The following is a 17,320-nucleotide window of genomic DNA, read 5'->3' as shown; positions in this document are numbered from 1 at the left end:
TTCTTGCTTCAAAGGCTGACAATGCTTTGAACTGTGAATTTCAAGCATCAAAAAAACACAATCTAACAAATATAATGGGAACATGTCAGAACATGTACAAATACAAGAGTGCGATCAAGTTCCTAGTCTCCAGTTTACCAGCTCCATGCCCAGTGGAAAACTGATAGAGTGTGAAAGCACGTTCTCTGGGTTATAGGTCTTTCATTTGGTTACTAGCCTAGTGATATAACCACTACACTATCACACCCCAGTTATCAGACTAACAGCCATAGATGCCAGTAATATGCTCTAGGTAGCAGTTAACAAAGTTAGATGACTTTCAAGAATTGTGGATGTTTAATGGACAATAGTGGGCTCACACTCAAAGTGTTGTAGATGGAGATGGATATAAGAACGTACAAAATAGGAGCAGGATATTTGACCTCAGATTAGCACATCTTTTACCTCAACACCACTTTCTTGCTCTATCTGCCTATTCCTTTAACGTCCAGAAATCTAGTGATCTCTGTTTTGAATGCAACCAATGACCGAGCCTTCACAGCCCTCCAGGGTACAGAGTTCCAAAGATTCACCACTATCTAAATTGAAAAATCTCTCCTTATTTCATTCCTAAGAGGCCCAGGCTCTGAGATAGTGATCCCTGGTCCTAAACTGCTCATCTAGGGAGAACATCTTCCCTGTTGAGCCCTCTGCAAGTTTTTAACATTTCTACGGAGTCACCTGTCATTCCTCTAAATATTAGAGAATAAAGCAAAAAATAAACTGCTGGAGGAAACCAGTGGTGTCAAGCAGCATCTGTGGAGGAAAAGGGATGGTTGACATTTCGGGTCGAGACCCTGCATCAAGAGAGAATAAAGGCCTAACCTCTGGTCACGCAGCAGAGCCGGGAACCAGCCTGACGCATCTGCACAGTGTAAGTAGATCCTTCCTTTGTAAAGGAGACCAAATACTAGTCAACAAGTCGCTGATGGTTGGTGATAAACTGTGGAAACAATCAATGAATTGTGGGAGGCACTCAGTGAGTTGTCTCCTCAATACTGATTGTAGCTACAAGTTCACTGCTTGGGAAGGATCTAAATTATTCTGTCATGGTTGACATCAACATGAGGCAAGAGCCCTTGGACTGAATTTTTGGTGTCAGCTTTGTCGAAAAGATCGCAGCTGCGCTCTTTGACTTGTTTCCATGCTACAGATGAGTAAATAGAAGGTGAAGTACGTGTCAATGTGCACACCAATTCAGCGTAATCGAACAGAAGTGCTTTATCTAATTGTCACAAAGCCGGACAGATTCAATTGAAGATGCCCTTGACTTGAAACCGGCAGAGAATGGTCACTGGATATTGAGTGTGATTAAGCACAGCACATCACTCAGTGACATTTGACGGGGAACCTCAAATTAACCCTCTCACTCAGAACAACGTGCTTCTGCACAGATGAGCTTCTCAATGTCATGAATCTTTACATTATATATCTTAGGTGACAGGACAGGGCTGACCAAATATTGAGAAAGAACAGAAAGACATTTATATAGCTCTTTTGATAAGATCAGGTCATCTCCAAGCACCTTCCTTCTCATAAAGAACTCTGAAATGCAGTTACTGTTGCAAGGCAGAAAACCCAACAGAGAACTGCACACAGCAAGCTCCCAAAAATAGAAACATAAACAGAAGATGCTGGATACACTCAGAAGTCAGGCAACGACTGTGGAAACAGAAACAGAGGTTGGAAAGAGGAACGAGAGGTTGAAGATCCTTTGTCAAAATTGGGAAAGAAAGAAAAAAGTTAGTTTTAAGTTGCAGAGAGTGTGGAGGTAGGACAAAGGGAATTTCTGTGATAGTCAAAGTCAAAGTCGAGTTTATTGTCACATGCACAAGTCCATGTGCGCACAGGTGCAATGAAAAACTTACTTGCAGCAGCATCACAGGCACATAGCATCATATAAGCAGCATTCACAAGAAAAACATAAATTGCACACAATTTTGGCAAGGAAGAACACAATTAGAACAAAAAAAATGAAGTCCGTTGTGGTACAAAGTGATCAAAGTGGTCATAGTGTTGCTGTACTGAGGTAGTGATTAGGGTTGTGCAGGTCAGTTCAAGAACTGAATGGTTGAAGGGAAGTAGCTGTTCTTGAACCTGTTGAGGCTAGGATTGCTGTGGGGCTGAAACAAGGCAAGAGTGACAGGGTTCTGGACAGATTGAACTTTCAACACTGTGTCTGCTGCTGTTGTCAAATTGCAGAAGCAATGCTCAGAGGACCCATGAATCTAAGGCCTGTGACATGAGGCATTATTTGGTAGTAAGCATTTGGTTTATTATTGTCACTTGTACCGAGGTACAGTGAAAAACTTGTCTTGCATACCAATCGTACAGGTCAATTCATTACACAGTGCAGTTACATTGAGTTTGTACAGAGTGCATTGAGGTAGTACAGGTAAAAACAGTAACAGTATAGAGTAAAGTGTCACAGCTACAGAGAAAGTGCAGTGCAATAAGGTGCAAGGTCACAACAAGGTAGATCGTGAGGTCATAGTCCATCTCATTGTATAAGGGAACCGTTCAATAATCTTATCACTGTGGGATAGAAGCTGTCCTTGAGCCTGGTGGTATGTGCCCTCAGGCTCCTGTATCTTCTGCCTGATGGGAGAGGGGAGAAGAGAGAATGAGCCAGGTGGGTGGGGTCTTTGATTATGCTGGCTGCTTCACCAAGGCAGCGAGAGGTAAAGACAGAGTCCCTGGAGGGGAGGCTGGTTTCCATGACGCACACAGCCACTAGACTAGAAGGTGGGGTCCACAATGCCATGGTGCTACTCACAGAGGAATTCTCGCCAATAGTTATCCCTTGACCAACGTCAATAAAATTATTTGGCTGTTAACACCTTGCTCTGTGGGAGTTTGCTGTGCAGGGGTGTCCATCAGTTTCCTCCATTGCAACAGTGACTGTATTCCAGGAAGAATTGGTAAAAAATTGGAGAGACAGGGGACAAATTTTCTTTGATAGTCAATACTAAATGCATGCATGGGTATCAGCTGCTATATGCATTCAACTCTGCACTGTGAATTCCATTTAGAACTATCGGCACATTGGTAAGTTCACCAAAAGGCCAATAAAGGCACACAGGTTTTAGTGCTCACTACCAAAGAGAAACTTCTGCCCCAGACCTTTGGACCTAGAGAAAAGGTATTACAGTGGTGGTCTCACAGAGATGCAGAAAACTGTTAAGGAAATGTAGAAGGAGCATCCATAGAACAACCAATAAAGTAGGACTGTGATCATTAAGTCAGGACATTTGAGTGGCAGAGTTAAAGAATCAATCCAGAAAGATCACAGATACATTGACCAGATTTCACTCTATACACAGACCATTCCAATGCCTTTATTGAAAATCAAAAAGCTGGAAATCTGAAAGAGAAACAAAAAATGCTGGAAACATTCAGCAGGTCAGGCAGAAAGAGAAACAGTTAGCATTTCAAATCTGGGACCCTTCATCAGAAATGATTGGTCCATCAAACTATAAAATCCATTAAGAATGTTAATCATTAAGAGAAAACAGTGTATGGATTCTGCTTTCTTAAGTGTTTTACTGATTTTCTTTTAAATCAAGGAAAAAGTCTTTAAAATTATTATATGAAACAGACATAATGATGCTGGAGACAGCAACATGTTCTTTGAGAATCCAACCAAGACTCTCCAACAGAAAAGTCAGTTTGTGTTTTGATGTTAATTATCTCATGCTTTCATTTGAAAGATTCTGGCCAGTAATGACTGCAATTGTCACTTGTCAATCTCCGACATACAACATAAGACAGAGAAGTGCCTCATCAAAGGCAGACCACAAACAATTACCACACAAACACGGCAGAAAGCACAGAGTTGCAGCAATTTCCCACCCTGTTTATCCTGAAATCTCCTGCTTTAAGGTGCAAGCAGCATGAAGCAGGAGAAGGAATGGAGCCCAGCAAGCAGCAGAGAGCATAGAACATAGAACAGTACAGCACAGTACAGGCCCTTCGGCCCACAATGTTGTGCCGACCTTTATATCTCACCTAAGACTATCTAACCCCTTCCTCCCATATATCCCTCTATTTTAAATTCCTCCATATGCTTATCTAGTAATCTCTTGAATTTGACCAATGTACCTGCCTCCACCACCGCCCCAGGCAGCGCATTCCATACCCCAACCACCCTCTGAGTAAAAAACCTTCCTCTGATATCTCCCTTGAACTCCTCACCCATTACTTTAAAGCCATGCCCTCTTGTATTGAGCATTGGTGCCCTGGGAAAGAGGCGCTGGCTGTCCACTCTATCTATTCCTCTCAATATTTTGTACACCTCTATCATGTCTCCTCTCATCTTCCTTCTCTCCAAAGAGTAAAGTCTTAGCTCCCTTAGTCTTGACCACAATATAGTAAAACTGCTCAAGGGATAAATGCTGGCCAGAGCACTGGGCAAACCACCCACTCTTTATCACAACACTTCCTCGAGACCACTACTGTCTGTGGGCCTTGGTTTAGTCTCACATCTGGCAGCACTCCAAAGCTAACCTGCATTACCATAGCACCTTTTGTCTCAAAACCCAATGAAGCACATTCTCACTGCCTTGGTAAAACGGCCAACATAATCGAAGATTTCCCCCACCCCGGACATTATCTCTTTTCCCCCCTCCCGTCGGGCAGAAGGTACAAAAGTCTGAAAGCACGAGGTTCAAGGACAGCTTCTATCCCACTGTTATAAGACTATTGAACGGTTCCTTAGTATAAGATGGACTCTTGACCTCACAATCTACCTTGCCATGGCCTTGCACCAGAATTGCACACAATACTCCAAGTGCGGCCTAATCAAAGTTTTATATAGCTTTATATAGTTTTATACAGTTTTGTATAGTTTTATATCTTCTCGCTGCCTCAGTAAAGCAGCCAACATAATCAAAGACCTCACCCACCCCGGACATTCTCTCTTCTCCCCTCTCCCATTAGGTAGAAGATACAAAAGCCTGAAATCACATACCACCGGGCTCAAGGACAGCTTCTATCCTGCTGCTATAAGTCTATTAAACATACCTCTTGTTCAATAACATGGACTCTTGACCTCACAATCTACATCATCGTGGCCTTGCACCTTATTGTCTGCATGAACTCCACTTTCTCTGGAACTGTAACACTTTTCTATGCATTCAGTTATTGTTTTCCCTTGTACTACCTCAATGTGATGAAATGATCTGTATGGATGGCATGCAAAACGTTTTTCACTGTACCTTGGTACATGTGACAATAATAAACCAACTTATCAATTTACATTTTGAAGGGCAAGTTCTTATGGGATGTGGGAGGTACAGCAGACAACCTGAGGACAGCATGCTCCCACGTGATGACAAACAGATAATCTCTTTATGTTAATGTTGGCTGCAGGATAAATATTGGCTGTAAGGCAGGGGTATATAACTCCTCAGCCCTTTGAAATAAGGCCAGGGAATCTATTATGTCCACCTTGGAGAGCAGATTGAGCTACAGGTCAGCATTTTATACATATCACTGAAGCATCACATGGATTTGAAAGCTATGTCTCTGGAGTGACACTTTCTGACCCTAAGGCAGGTCACGATACCCTGGCATCCCGTAGTAAATTTATAGACACACAAGAGACAGCAGATACTGGAATCCTAAACAATAAACAAACTGCTGGAGGAACTCAGCGGGTCAGGCTGTAGAGAGAAATGGACGGTCGACGTTTCGAGTCAAGACCCTTCATCTGAACTGAAAGGGTAGAGGAGAGATAGAGGCTATGTCCCCTCTCCTCTTTCATTCCAAATGAAGGGTCTCGATCCGAAACGTCGACACATCCATTTCCCTCTACTGATGCTGCATTGTAAGTTTATACCTCTGCTATCCCAGCCAACCTCTAACATCTGGGCAACAATGACCCCAACCTAGTCCTCACAGCCAGATTCCAGCAGTGAGCACTTCTACCATGTCCTTAGTTGCAAATATCTAAGATTACCTTGCTGCCTTAGCAGTGACGAGCGAGTTGGGTTTATGCCATGTTTAATTAGCCCTGTAAGACAGTACCCTGCAGTGCACAGACATCTTTCAGCACTGATTATGAGTTATGACTAAAAGGAGCTCGTAAGTCATACACACCATAAAGTGTCTCATGCTACGATGATGCTGTTCTACAAGAATGCAGAGCTGTTGAAAGCTGGCAAAGACAATGAATCAGACACCTGTTACAAACTTCAAAGTGGAGTTTTAGTTGGGGGAATATGCAGGCATTTAAATTTACCACCCGCTGGAGGAGCACACGAGTGCAAGCCCTTGATACTGTCAGGTGAATGTGTGGACACATGATTATGATCTCATGTTATGCATTTTCTTTTTCCATGTTTATTTGACTGGTTGCATCGTGGTCTGGTACAGCAATTCGAATGCAGGAATGCAAGAAGCTGCAGAGAGTAGTGGGCTCATCCCAATACACCATGGGCACATCCCTCCCCACCATCGGTAGTATCTACAGGAGGCGCTGCCTCAAGAAGACAACATCCATCATCAAAGATCCCCACCATCTGGGTCATGCCATCTTCTCTCAGCTACCATCGGGCAGCAGGTACAGGAGCCTGAGGTCCTACACCACCAGGTTCAACAACAGCTACTTCCCTTCAACCATTCCCTTGAACCAACCGGCACAACCCTAATCACTACCTCAGTACAGCAACACTATGACCACTTTGCACCACAATGTTGTTTTAGTTGTAATTGTGTTCTTTCTTGTATAATTTATGTTTTTCTTGTGAATGTTGTCTCTAATGCTATGTGCCTGTGATGCTGCTGCAAGTAAGTTTTTCATTGCACCTGTACCTCACTGTACTTGTGCAGATGACAATAAACTCCACTTTGACTTTCCCCCTGCACCTGCCAAGGCCATGTTTAGTTATAGTTCTTTTCCAATCTAAAATGAGACAAAAGGAGACCTTCAAATTTCTCATTCCCAGATGGAGATTATTGGCATTGGTTTATTATTGTCACTTTTACCGAGGTACAGTGAAAAACTTGTTTTGCATACCGTTCGTACACAGTGCGTTGAGGTAGTACACAGTAAAACAATAAAGGAATACATAGTACATAGAATTTAAATTTAAAAGAGTAGGGTTATAGTAGAAGTAATGAGGAGATCTGCAGAGAGCAGCTCACAACGAGTCACCACGCTCCAGCGCCATCTTGCTTGTTTTCAGTTCATAGTTGGCAATCAACTCTCTTGCTAAATCTCTCCCCTTATTAATGGCATTGAACTTGTCATCAGCAATGTACTGTCACTCTATTTGAATTTGATCCATTCAACAATTGGAAAATCCTCCTCATGCAAGACAACAACCTGAAGTCCCACACCACCAGGTTCAGGAACAGCTACTTTCCAACAACCGTCAGATTCTTGAACTGACCTGCAAAACCCTAACCCTGCCTCAGCAACGGAACACTACAGACCACCTCCTGCAGGACCATGGACTCGTCTCTAATCGTATCTTATTTTTGCACTATGATCTGATTTTTGCACAGTTCTTTTACTCTCTCTTCAATGTCTTGCATAATTTATGTATAATTTATATTCTGTAGGTCGTCTATAGCTATGTGCCTGTGATACTGCTGCAAGTTTTTCACTGTACTTGTGAACACGATAATAAACTCAACTTGGCTTGACGAGTTGAGTTCACATTATAAGTGGAGAGTCAGCATTCCATGGGTGATGCATATTTGCAGATAGAGGTCAGCAAGTTTGGGCTGCTTTAGAACTCGTTACCTGCTGATACTCCACCATTGCATAACATTGCCCCCAAGTCAGGAACTACCTGCCTTAAGCGCAACATTAAGATAACCTAAGGCCCCGTATCTAAGGAAGGATGTGCTGGCCCTGGAGAGGTACCAGAGGACATTCACAAGAATGATCCCAGGAATGAAAGGCTTAATGTATGACGATCGTTTGATGTCTCTGGGCCTGTACTCGATGGAGTTCAGAAGGATGAGGGAGGGATCTCATTGAAACCTCCCGGATACTGAAAGGCCTGGATAGAGTAGACGTAGAGAGGATGTTTCCATCAGTAGGAGAGTCTGGGATCCGAGGGAACAGCCTCAGAATAAAGGGACATCCCTTTACAACTGAGATGAGGGGGAATTTCTTCAGGCAGAGTGTGGTGAATCTGTGGAATTTGTTGCCACAGAGGGCGGTGGAGGCCAAGTCATTGGGCATATTTAAGGCAGAGATTGATAGGTTCCAGATTGGTAAGGGGGTTAAGGGTTACAGGGAGAAGGTGGGAGAATGGGGTTGGAAAGAAAATCAGCCATGATTGAATGGTGGAGCAGACTCGATGGACCGAATGGCCTAATTCTGCTTCTATACCTTATGGTCTTATGATCTATCTGCCCCACAGGGTATAGGAGGGGTGGGTGTGTTCAAGTGCAGGGGAGACCGTGGGTGACTAGACTCAGGGATCCTGAGAAGTGTAAGACAGAGTGCTTCTGTGAATGGGATGCAGGTGTAGAAGAAAAATGTAACTCTGTTACATGGAACATAGCACAGTACAGGCCCTTCGGCCCACAATGTTGTGCCGACATTTTATCCTGCCTAAAGATCTATCTAATCCTTCCCTCCCACATAGCCCCCCCTTCCTCTATTATTCATGTGCCTATCTAAGAGTCTCTTAAATGTCCCTAATGTATCTGCCTCCACCACCTCTGTCGCAGTGTGTTCCAGGCATCCACCACTCTCTGTGTAAAAAATTTACCTCTGACATCCCCCTTATACCTTCTTCCAATCACCTTAAAATTATGCCCCCTCATGTTAGACATTTTTGCCCTGGGAAAAAGTCTCTGACTGTCCACTCGATCTATACCTCTTTATCATCTTGTACACCTCTATCAAGTCACCTCCTCCTCTCCAAAGAGAAAAACCCTAGCTCACTCAGCCTGTCCTCATAAGACATGCTCTCCAATCCAAGCAGCATCCTGGTAAATCTCCTCTGCACCCTCTTTAAAGCTTCCACATCCTTCCTACAATGAGGCGACCAGAACTGAACACAATACTCCAAGTGCGGTCTAACCAGAGTTCTATAGAGCTGCAACATTACCTTGCAGCTCTTGAACTCTGTTTACCTTGTACTACCTCAATGCACTGCTGTAATTAATTGATCTGTATGGACAGTATGCAAGATAAGGTTTTCACTGTACCTCAGTATATATGACAATAATAAACCAATTTACCAATTAACTAAGCAATGGATTGGGGTGGAGAAGAGAGAATCCATGTGAATGGGTTGGACGTGGAGATGAACAGTGGATCAGGCTAAATATCAGGGAAAATGGAGACACAAGCGACCGCAGATGCTGGAATCTGGAGCAACAAATGTTTCAGGTCGAAACCCTGCATCAGAGCTGGAAAACTGATGCAGGGTTTTGACCCGATATGTCGATAATTCCTCTCCTCCCCCGGATGCTGCTCGACCCGCTGAGTTCCTCCAGCAGATTGTTGCTCTAAATGTCAGGGGAAACGTCAACTCTTCATCTATCCCATCAAGTCCTTTAAAGTAAGAAGAGCTGCTAATTTATGCAGTCACGGACAGAATCACTTACGTTTCTTAAATGCAAAGTGTCAAATGCATCTTGGCTGGGGATGGTGACATGGGAGGTGGGAGTGGGGAAGTGAATTCTTCCACAGAGCTAAATTACAAATCCAATGCTGTTCACTGAGACAGATTTCATCTCTAACAAGGGAGCCCCTGAGGCAGGGGACGTGGAGCCTGGTGATTTATAGCAGAATCTTACCCCAATAAAATCCACATTCACAATTCAACATCACTGTGCTCTTGTTTCATTCGCAGAGCCTTCGGGGAAAAGGTACCTCGTGAAAAGTATGAAATGCACCACAGCCAAAAAGAACAAAACATTCAGTCTTACAAAGGGGAAAACAACCAGCCAGATACCATGAGAGCAGTTGTATTGCATTGCAGTCTTCCGCCGAATCTGGTTCAGTAACACAGCAACCTGCGAACCAGTCGCACATCAATGGACTCATGACACTCAAGGATCTGGAGACTTTGGAGAGGGTGCAGAAGAGGGTTACCAGGATGCTGCCTGGGTTAGAGGCCATGAGCTATCACAAGAGGTTGGACGAACATGGGTTGTTCTCTCTGGAGCGGTGGAGGCTGGGGTGAGACCTGTTAGAAGTATGAGGGGCATAGATAGAGTAGACAGCCGGTATCTTTTTCGCAGAGTCGAAATGCCTAATACTAGAGGACATGCATCTATGATGCATGGGGATAAGTTCAATGGAGATGCGCGGGCAAGTTTTTTTCACACAGAGAGTGGTGGGTGCCTGGAATGCGCTGCCAGGGGTGGTGGTGGAGGCAGATACGATACAGGCATTCAAGAGGCTCTTAGATAGGCACATGAATGTACAAGGAATGGAGGGATACGGACATTGTGTAGGCAGAAGGGATTAGTTTGGGTAGGCATTTAATTATTAGTTTAATTAGTTCGGCACAACCTTGTGGGCCGAAGGGCCTGTTCCTCTGCTTTATGTTCTATGTGCTATATCAGAAGTGAAAAAAACTGGAGGACATAGGTTTAGGGTGAGGGGGAAGAGATTCAGAGGGGGAATGAGGGGGACCTTCCTCAGCCAGAGAGTGGTGAGTGCCTGGAATGTACTGCCTGAAACCGTGGTTGAAGCTGGGCCACTAACAGCACTTAAGAAGTGTTTGAATGCGAACTTGAATCACTTAGGCATAGAGGGCTATGGACCAAATGTTGGGTTACGGGGTTAATACAGAAGGTGCCCATGGGTTGGCATGGATGAGTTGGGCTGAATGGCCTGTTTCCATGCTGTATGATTCTATTGATTCCATGAAGAGATTACAGGAAGGAAAATAACAAGTGGACTTTTTACAAAATCTTTTTGTTCAATTATTTATACGGAATCACAATCAACACATACAAACATTCATATTTTCATTTCCCTTATCACAATAGGAGGCAGGCACAGTAGTGCAGCAGTTAGTGTAACGCTATTACTGCGCCAGCGACCCGGGTTCAATTCCCGCCGCCGTCTGTGAGGAGTTTGTACGTTCTCCCCGTGCCTGCGTGGGTTTCCTCCGGGTGCTCCGGTTTCCTCCCACATTCCAAAGACGCACGGGTTAGGAAGTTGTGGGCATGCCATGTTGTCGCCAGAAGCGTGGCGACACTTGTGTGCTGCCCCCTGAACACTCTACGCAAAAGATGCATTTCATTGTGTGTTTCGATGTACATGTGACTAATAAAGAAATCTTATCTTATCTCACTATTCAGCCCCTCAAGCTGGTTCACAGAAAGGCCGAATCAATTCCATACACCTATTAATTTCCTTGTAATCTATCCTGTCACACATGCCCATTAACTCTCCTGATTCTCCTAACACCCCAACTACACTCAGGGCATTTTAGAGCAGCCAGTTATCCCAGCATAAATTCGGGATCTGGGGGGAAACCAGAGTACCAGGAGGAAACTCACGCAGTCACAGGGATAACATGCAAACTCCACAGAGACAGATGGAATCAAAGCTGGATTGCTGGAACTGTAAGAAAACTGCACTACCTGCAAAGCCACAGTCTGTAATTGTGGTGCTGAAATGATGGTAATAATTATGACTAAAACTCACTTCCAACTTCATGCACATATTCAGGTTAATTTATCGAGTCTAGTTCTTAAATGCCTTAAGTTTTTGCCTGATCACGAATCATTGCAGATAACATGGAGAAGGCTGTAAACAAATGCTGCCTGTGACAGAGCAAGATATCACTGACAACAACTTCTGGATTTCAAGCTTAAATTGAATACGCCAGAAACTCTTTCATTGCATAATGGCAGTGATGTTGCTTTAAATTCATTTCAGGATCTTGGCATTGCTGGCAAGTTCAACATTTATTGTCCACCCCTAATTGCCCGCGAGAAGGTGGTGTGAATTGCTCCAGTCTTTCAGGTTAAGATGCATCCGCAGTGCTGTAGGGTGGAGAGTTCCAGGATTTAGACCCAGTGACGATGAAAGATCAAGCAATATACTTCCAAGCCAGGATGATCTGCAACTTGGAGGGGAGCCTATCGTTGGTGATGTTGGCTCTGTCCTTCTTGGTGGGAGAGGTTGCAGGTTTGGGAGATACTGTTAAAGAGTAGCCTGAGTAAGTAATTGCAGTGCATTTTGTAGATGATACACACTGCAGCCACATGGTGTCAGTGTTGGAGGGAGTGAATGTTTAGTGTGGTTGATGGGGGTGTCAATCAAACAGGCTGCTTTGCCTTGTATGGTGCTGAGTATCCTACGAGTTATAGAGTCATACAGCACGGAAACAGGCCCAAATGGTCCATGCCGACCAAGATTACCATCTAAGCTAGTCCTATTTGCCTGTATCCCAGTTGTTGGAGCTGCAATCATCCAGACTAGTTCATCACACTCCTGTCTTCTGCCTTGGAGACAGTGGAAAAGCTTTGGGGTGTCAGGAGGTGAGTCACTCACCACAGGATATTCAGCCTCTGACCTACTCTTGTAGCCACAGTATTTGTGTGGCTGGTCCAAATGAGTTTCTGGTCGATGGCAACTCCCTACAATATTAATGGTGGGGGCCTCAGCAATGGTAATGCCATTGAATGTCACATGAAGATTCTTAGATTTCCTCTCACTGGAAATGTCCACTTTGTGGTGTGAATGTTACTTGCCACTTATCAGCCAAAACCTGAATGTTGTCTAGGTCTTAGTCACAGAGTCAGCACAGAAACAGGCCCTTTGGCCCAACTGGTCCATGCTGACCAAGATTCCCATCTAAGCTAGTCCCATTTGCCTGGGATTGACCCACATCCCTCTAAACCTTTCCTATCCATGTACCAGTCCAAATACCTTTTAAATGTTGTTAATGTACCTGCCTCAATCACTTCCTTTGGCAGCTCGTTCCATATACTGACCACTCTCTGGGTGAAAAAATTGCCCCTCAGGTTCCTATTAAATCTTTCCCCTCTCACCTTAAACCTATGCCCTCTAATTCTTGATTCACCAACCCTGGGGAACAGGTCTTGCTGCATGCAGACATGAACTGCTTCATTTGTTGATGGAATTAAACATTATATAATCGACTATCTCCACTGCTGATCTTACGATGGAAGGAAGGTCATTGATGAAGCAGATCAGGGTTGGGCCAAAGACACTGGTGTAAGAAATTCCTGCAATGATGTCCCACAGCTGGGCTGAGTGACCCCTGACAACCACAACCATCTTGCCTTGTCCAACCACTGGAGTGTTTAACCTTTGATGCCCACTGGCTTCAGTTTCATTAGGGTACCTTGATGCCGCACTTAGTGAAATGCTGCCTTGATGTCAAAGGTAGTCACTCTCACCTTACCTGTAAAATTCACCTGTAGAATTCAGCTCCTTATTTATATCAAAGCTTTTGTGAAGTCTGGACCTGAGTGGCCTTGGAGAAACCCAAACTGGATAATGGTGAGTACGTCCCTGGTGAGTAAGTGCCACTTGATAGCACTGTTAACGATAGGTTTCACCACTTTGCTGTTTCTTCATTATTGTAATTGAAAAATCTGGCCCATCACAATATTCTTCCATTTGGATGGCTTTACACTTATTGTGTGGAGAAAATGTCCTTCTCTGCACAAGTTGAATGATGCTGTTAAACTAAATTCAACTTTTAAGCAAAGATGATTAGGACTTGCGCAGCTTGCTAAAAGGAAAATATTAACTACCTTTTAGCTCACTTACACCTTGTCCTTATGGGAAACTGATATTCAGTACACAGTGTGCCAACTCTTGCAATTACTTCAACATCTCAACCTGAAGTAAAGGTCTTTCAAAATGAAGCTTTTAGACACAAATTACTAAGATAAGATTTCTTTATTAGTCACATGTACATCGAAACACACAGTGAAATGCATCTTTTGCGTAGAGTGTTCTGGGGGCAGCCCGCAAGTGTAGCCACGCTTCCGGCGCCAACATAGCATGCCCACAACTTCCTAACCCGTACGTCTTTGGAATGTGGGAGGAAACCGGAGCACCCGGAAGAAACCCACCCAGATATACGGGGAGAACATACAAACTCCTTACAGACAGTGGACGGAATTGAACCCGGGTCGTTGGTGCTGTAATAGCGTTACGCTAACCGCTACATCTTCAATGTAAATGATTTTCCTAACTCAAGAGTAAATGCAGTCCCCCTTCATACTCCTTTATCATAACAATGAACAGAATTCATGGTTCTATATAGAGTGAGCAACTGGTTCTCAAATTTATCTAAATATCACACTTCCAAATAGTGAAGCAGGTATCTGCAATTCATAAAATGGAACCAACCTGCTAATTAACAGCACAATGCATTACTCTTATTGCTCAGAAGAGTCAATTTGTATATTTTGCACAGACTTCAGCATTGGTTAACATTTTTAAAAATCTTACTACAGAGTGTTGTAAACTAATATTCCTCAATATTATTTCCATATTCATACTCAGAGCCTAAAATACCAAGTCTGCAGTTCCACCTAAGGAGCTCAACAGTTCATTTCATCCTTGTTCTTGATGAAAGCAATCCTTGCTGACATACGTTTCTCCTTTACCGTGGGATGCTGGCTTTATTTTGAACAAATTATTGAATCTGTACACTTATCACCCAGATTGTGAATTTCTACAGGAGCAGATCCTATCAAGTTGGAGTCGCATTTAATCTCAGTATCCGTCGCGGTCATTACCAAAACGTTGGTCATCCCTTGTTCCAATGCACATAACATACCGAGTTGCACTCTGCTAAATGAAACTTTGCCTACCTGAATGTTGTCAAATGATGTTTTGTTCATGACATCATACAGCAGTAACAGAGCTGGGGAGAGAAGAGAGACCATTTATAAAATTAAGCTGTTAATGTGATTAATGTACAAGAAAAAGTTTTGTTGCATTGACCTGTTAATTAAAAAAAGAAACCAAATACACAGGGTTATGGGAAGATACAAACATAAAGCTAACAACGATATTTAAGAGGGCATGCCTGATTAGATAGTTCTTTCAAAAAGGCCTGCACAGTAATGATGAGCTGAATGGTCTGTAGCTGTGACATAAAATCCAAAGGGGAGAAATCCAATGCTGGTCGCCAAGGGAAGCACACGGAAGGTTTATGGCCATGGGTTGTAGTCACTTCTCACATGTTAGGTTTCGTTCACATTAGTTGTGGTTAAGGTAAGGGACTACCAATCCAGTGGGGTGAACTAATGATCCATAGACGCGAGTTCAAATCTTAGCACAGCAGCTCAGAGATATTAAATTTTGTTATTAAATAATCTGGAATAGAATGTGATCATTAAACTAATGGACTGTCATAAAAATTCATCTGGTTTGCCAAGGTCCCTCGGAGAAGAAAATCTGTTGCCTTTACCCAGTCTGGTCCACATGGGACCCACCAAACACAGAGACCGCAAGAAATTGCAGAGTTGTGAACACAGCCCAGTCCATCACACGAACCAGCCTCCCCTCCAGTGACTCCGTCTACACTTCGTGCTGACTTGGCAAAGCAGCCGACATAATCAAGGATCCTTCCCGACCTTGTCATTCTCTCTTCTCCCCCCTCCCAACGGGCAGAAGATACAAAAGCCCGAGAGCACGTACCACCAGGCTCAAGGACAGCTTCTATCCCACTGCTAGCAGACTCTTGATAAGATCCCTCATATGCTAAAAGATGAACTCTTGGTCTCCTAATCTACCTCGTCGTGGCCCTTACACCTTATTTGTCTACCTGCACTGCATTATCTCTGTAACTACAACACTATTCCTGCATCCTTTTTTCTTTTTACTACCTCAATGTAATTATGTCTGGGATGATCTGCCTGGATGGCATGCAAACAAAAGCTTCTCACTGTATCTCGGTACATGTGGCAATAGTAAGACTAAGATATCTTCATTAGTCACATATACATCAAAACACACAGTGAAATGCATCTTTTGCGTAGAGTGTTCTGTGGGCAGCCCGTAAGTGTCGCCACGTTTCTGGCGCCAACATAGCAGGCCCACAACTTCCTAACCTGTACGTCTTTGGAATGTGGGAGGAAACCGAAGCACCCGGAGGAAACCCACAAACCAACACCAATACCAATATGAAACCTCCATTTCAGGTCTCCTGGACAGGGCAGGACAGCTCTGTTGTCTCTAAGTCTACAGTCGATTGTCTCATTGAAAATTGATCACTCATCAGTGCTGGTGTGGATGTAATATTTGGACAGTAAGAACAAGCTAAGATTTCTTATCGTGCAATAAAACAGAAAATGTTGGAAATACTCAGCAGGTCAGGCAGCATCTGTGGAGAGAAGAAACAGTTAATGCTTCAGGTCTGTGACCCATCAATCTATAAAATCCAGTCTCCAGCGTCATGTGCATGTTTCATGAAATAATTTAAAAGATATTTTTAAAAGAAAATTGGCAGAAAAATTAAGAAAACACCAAGCTTACAATGCATTTTATAGACCGATGGATCAATGAGTTCTGATGAAGCATCCTAGATCTGAAATGTTAACTCTTTCTCTTCCCACAGATGCTGCCTGACCTGCTGAGTGTTTCCAACTATTCAATTTTTATTTCTGATTTTCAGCATCCTTAACACAGGACTGATTGAGGAGTCCTCCACTCTTGGCTCATGAGAACATTTTAGAACCATGCAGTTCAAATGCACAGAACCTTCAGCCTGGTACACCTCACCACCTGTCCCTCAATGAATCAGGGATGGCGAACAAATGTTGGCCCTGTCAGAGTTAGCCGCATCCAAAAGTAAACAGTTAAGTAACCCAGCTCCAGACTCTCCAACCTGCTGCTGCGTCGTCTACAGTTTAAGTGAGGCGTTTCATCTTTATTCAAACTGAAGCCCCTCACACCTGTAGAGCATCTGTAGAGCAACTAACCTGGACTTGTGTGAGACAAGTAGCGCACTTGAACCCAATGGGCAGCCACACAGTTATACACCATCTTCCTGATTGCTTTAACTTGGAGACAAGAGACCACACTGTAATCAGCTCAGAACTCTTCTGATTTCTCAGTAGACTGTGCCGCCAGATGCTGTAGGAAACTCGGACATCCTTGCAAGGGCACTGTTCTATCCTTACTCCAGTCTTTCAACAGAGGTAAAAGGACCCACAGTCTGCTAGAGGAACTCACCGGGTCGTACAACATCTGTGGGAGGGAAGGAAATGTCGACGTTTCAGGTCGAAACCCTGCGTCAGGACTGAGAGTCGAAAGGGGAGATGGCCGGGATAAAGATGAGAGGGGGAGTGTCGAGAA

The 17,320-nt window shown here is 43.7% G+C and overlaps 1 protein-coding gene across 1 annotated transcript in view; it reads right to left on the bottom strand.

The window, feature by feature from the left end:
• LOC127573683 (ras-related protein Rab-26-like) overlaps positions 1-17,320 on the bottom strand; it is a 336,554-nt gene that overhangs the window by 104,434 nt on the left and 214,800 nt on the right. The window contains exon 5 of the mRNA XM_052022102.1: positions 14,830-14,882. Coding sequence (XP_051878062.1) covers positions 14,830-14,882 — 53 coding nt within the window. The remainder of the gene's footprint in view (positions 1-14,829; positions 14,883-17,320) is intronic.

This window comes from Pristis pectinata, chromosome 8 (genome assembly GCF_009764475.1).
Source record: "Pristis pectinata isolate sPriPec2 chromosome 8, sPriPec2.1.pri, whole genome shotgun sequence".
NCBI classification, from domain to species: domain Eukaryota; kingdom Metazoa; phylum Chordata; class Chondrichthyes; order Rhinopristiformes; family Pristidae; genus Pristis; species Pristis pectinata.
Note: the sequence above shows the minus strand (reverse complement) of the source record. Positions and strands in the feature narration are given on the sequence as shown.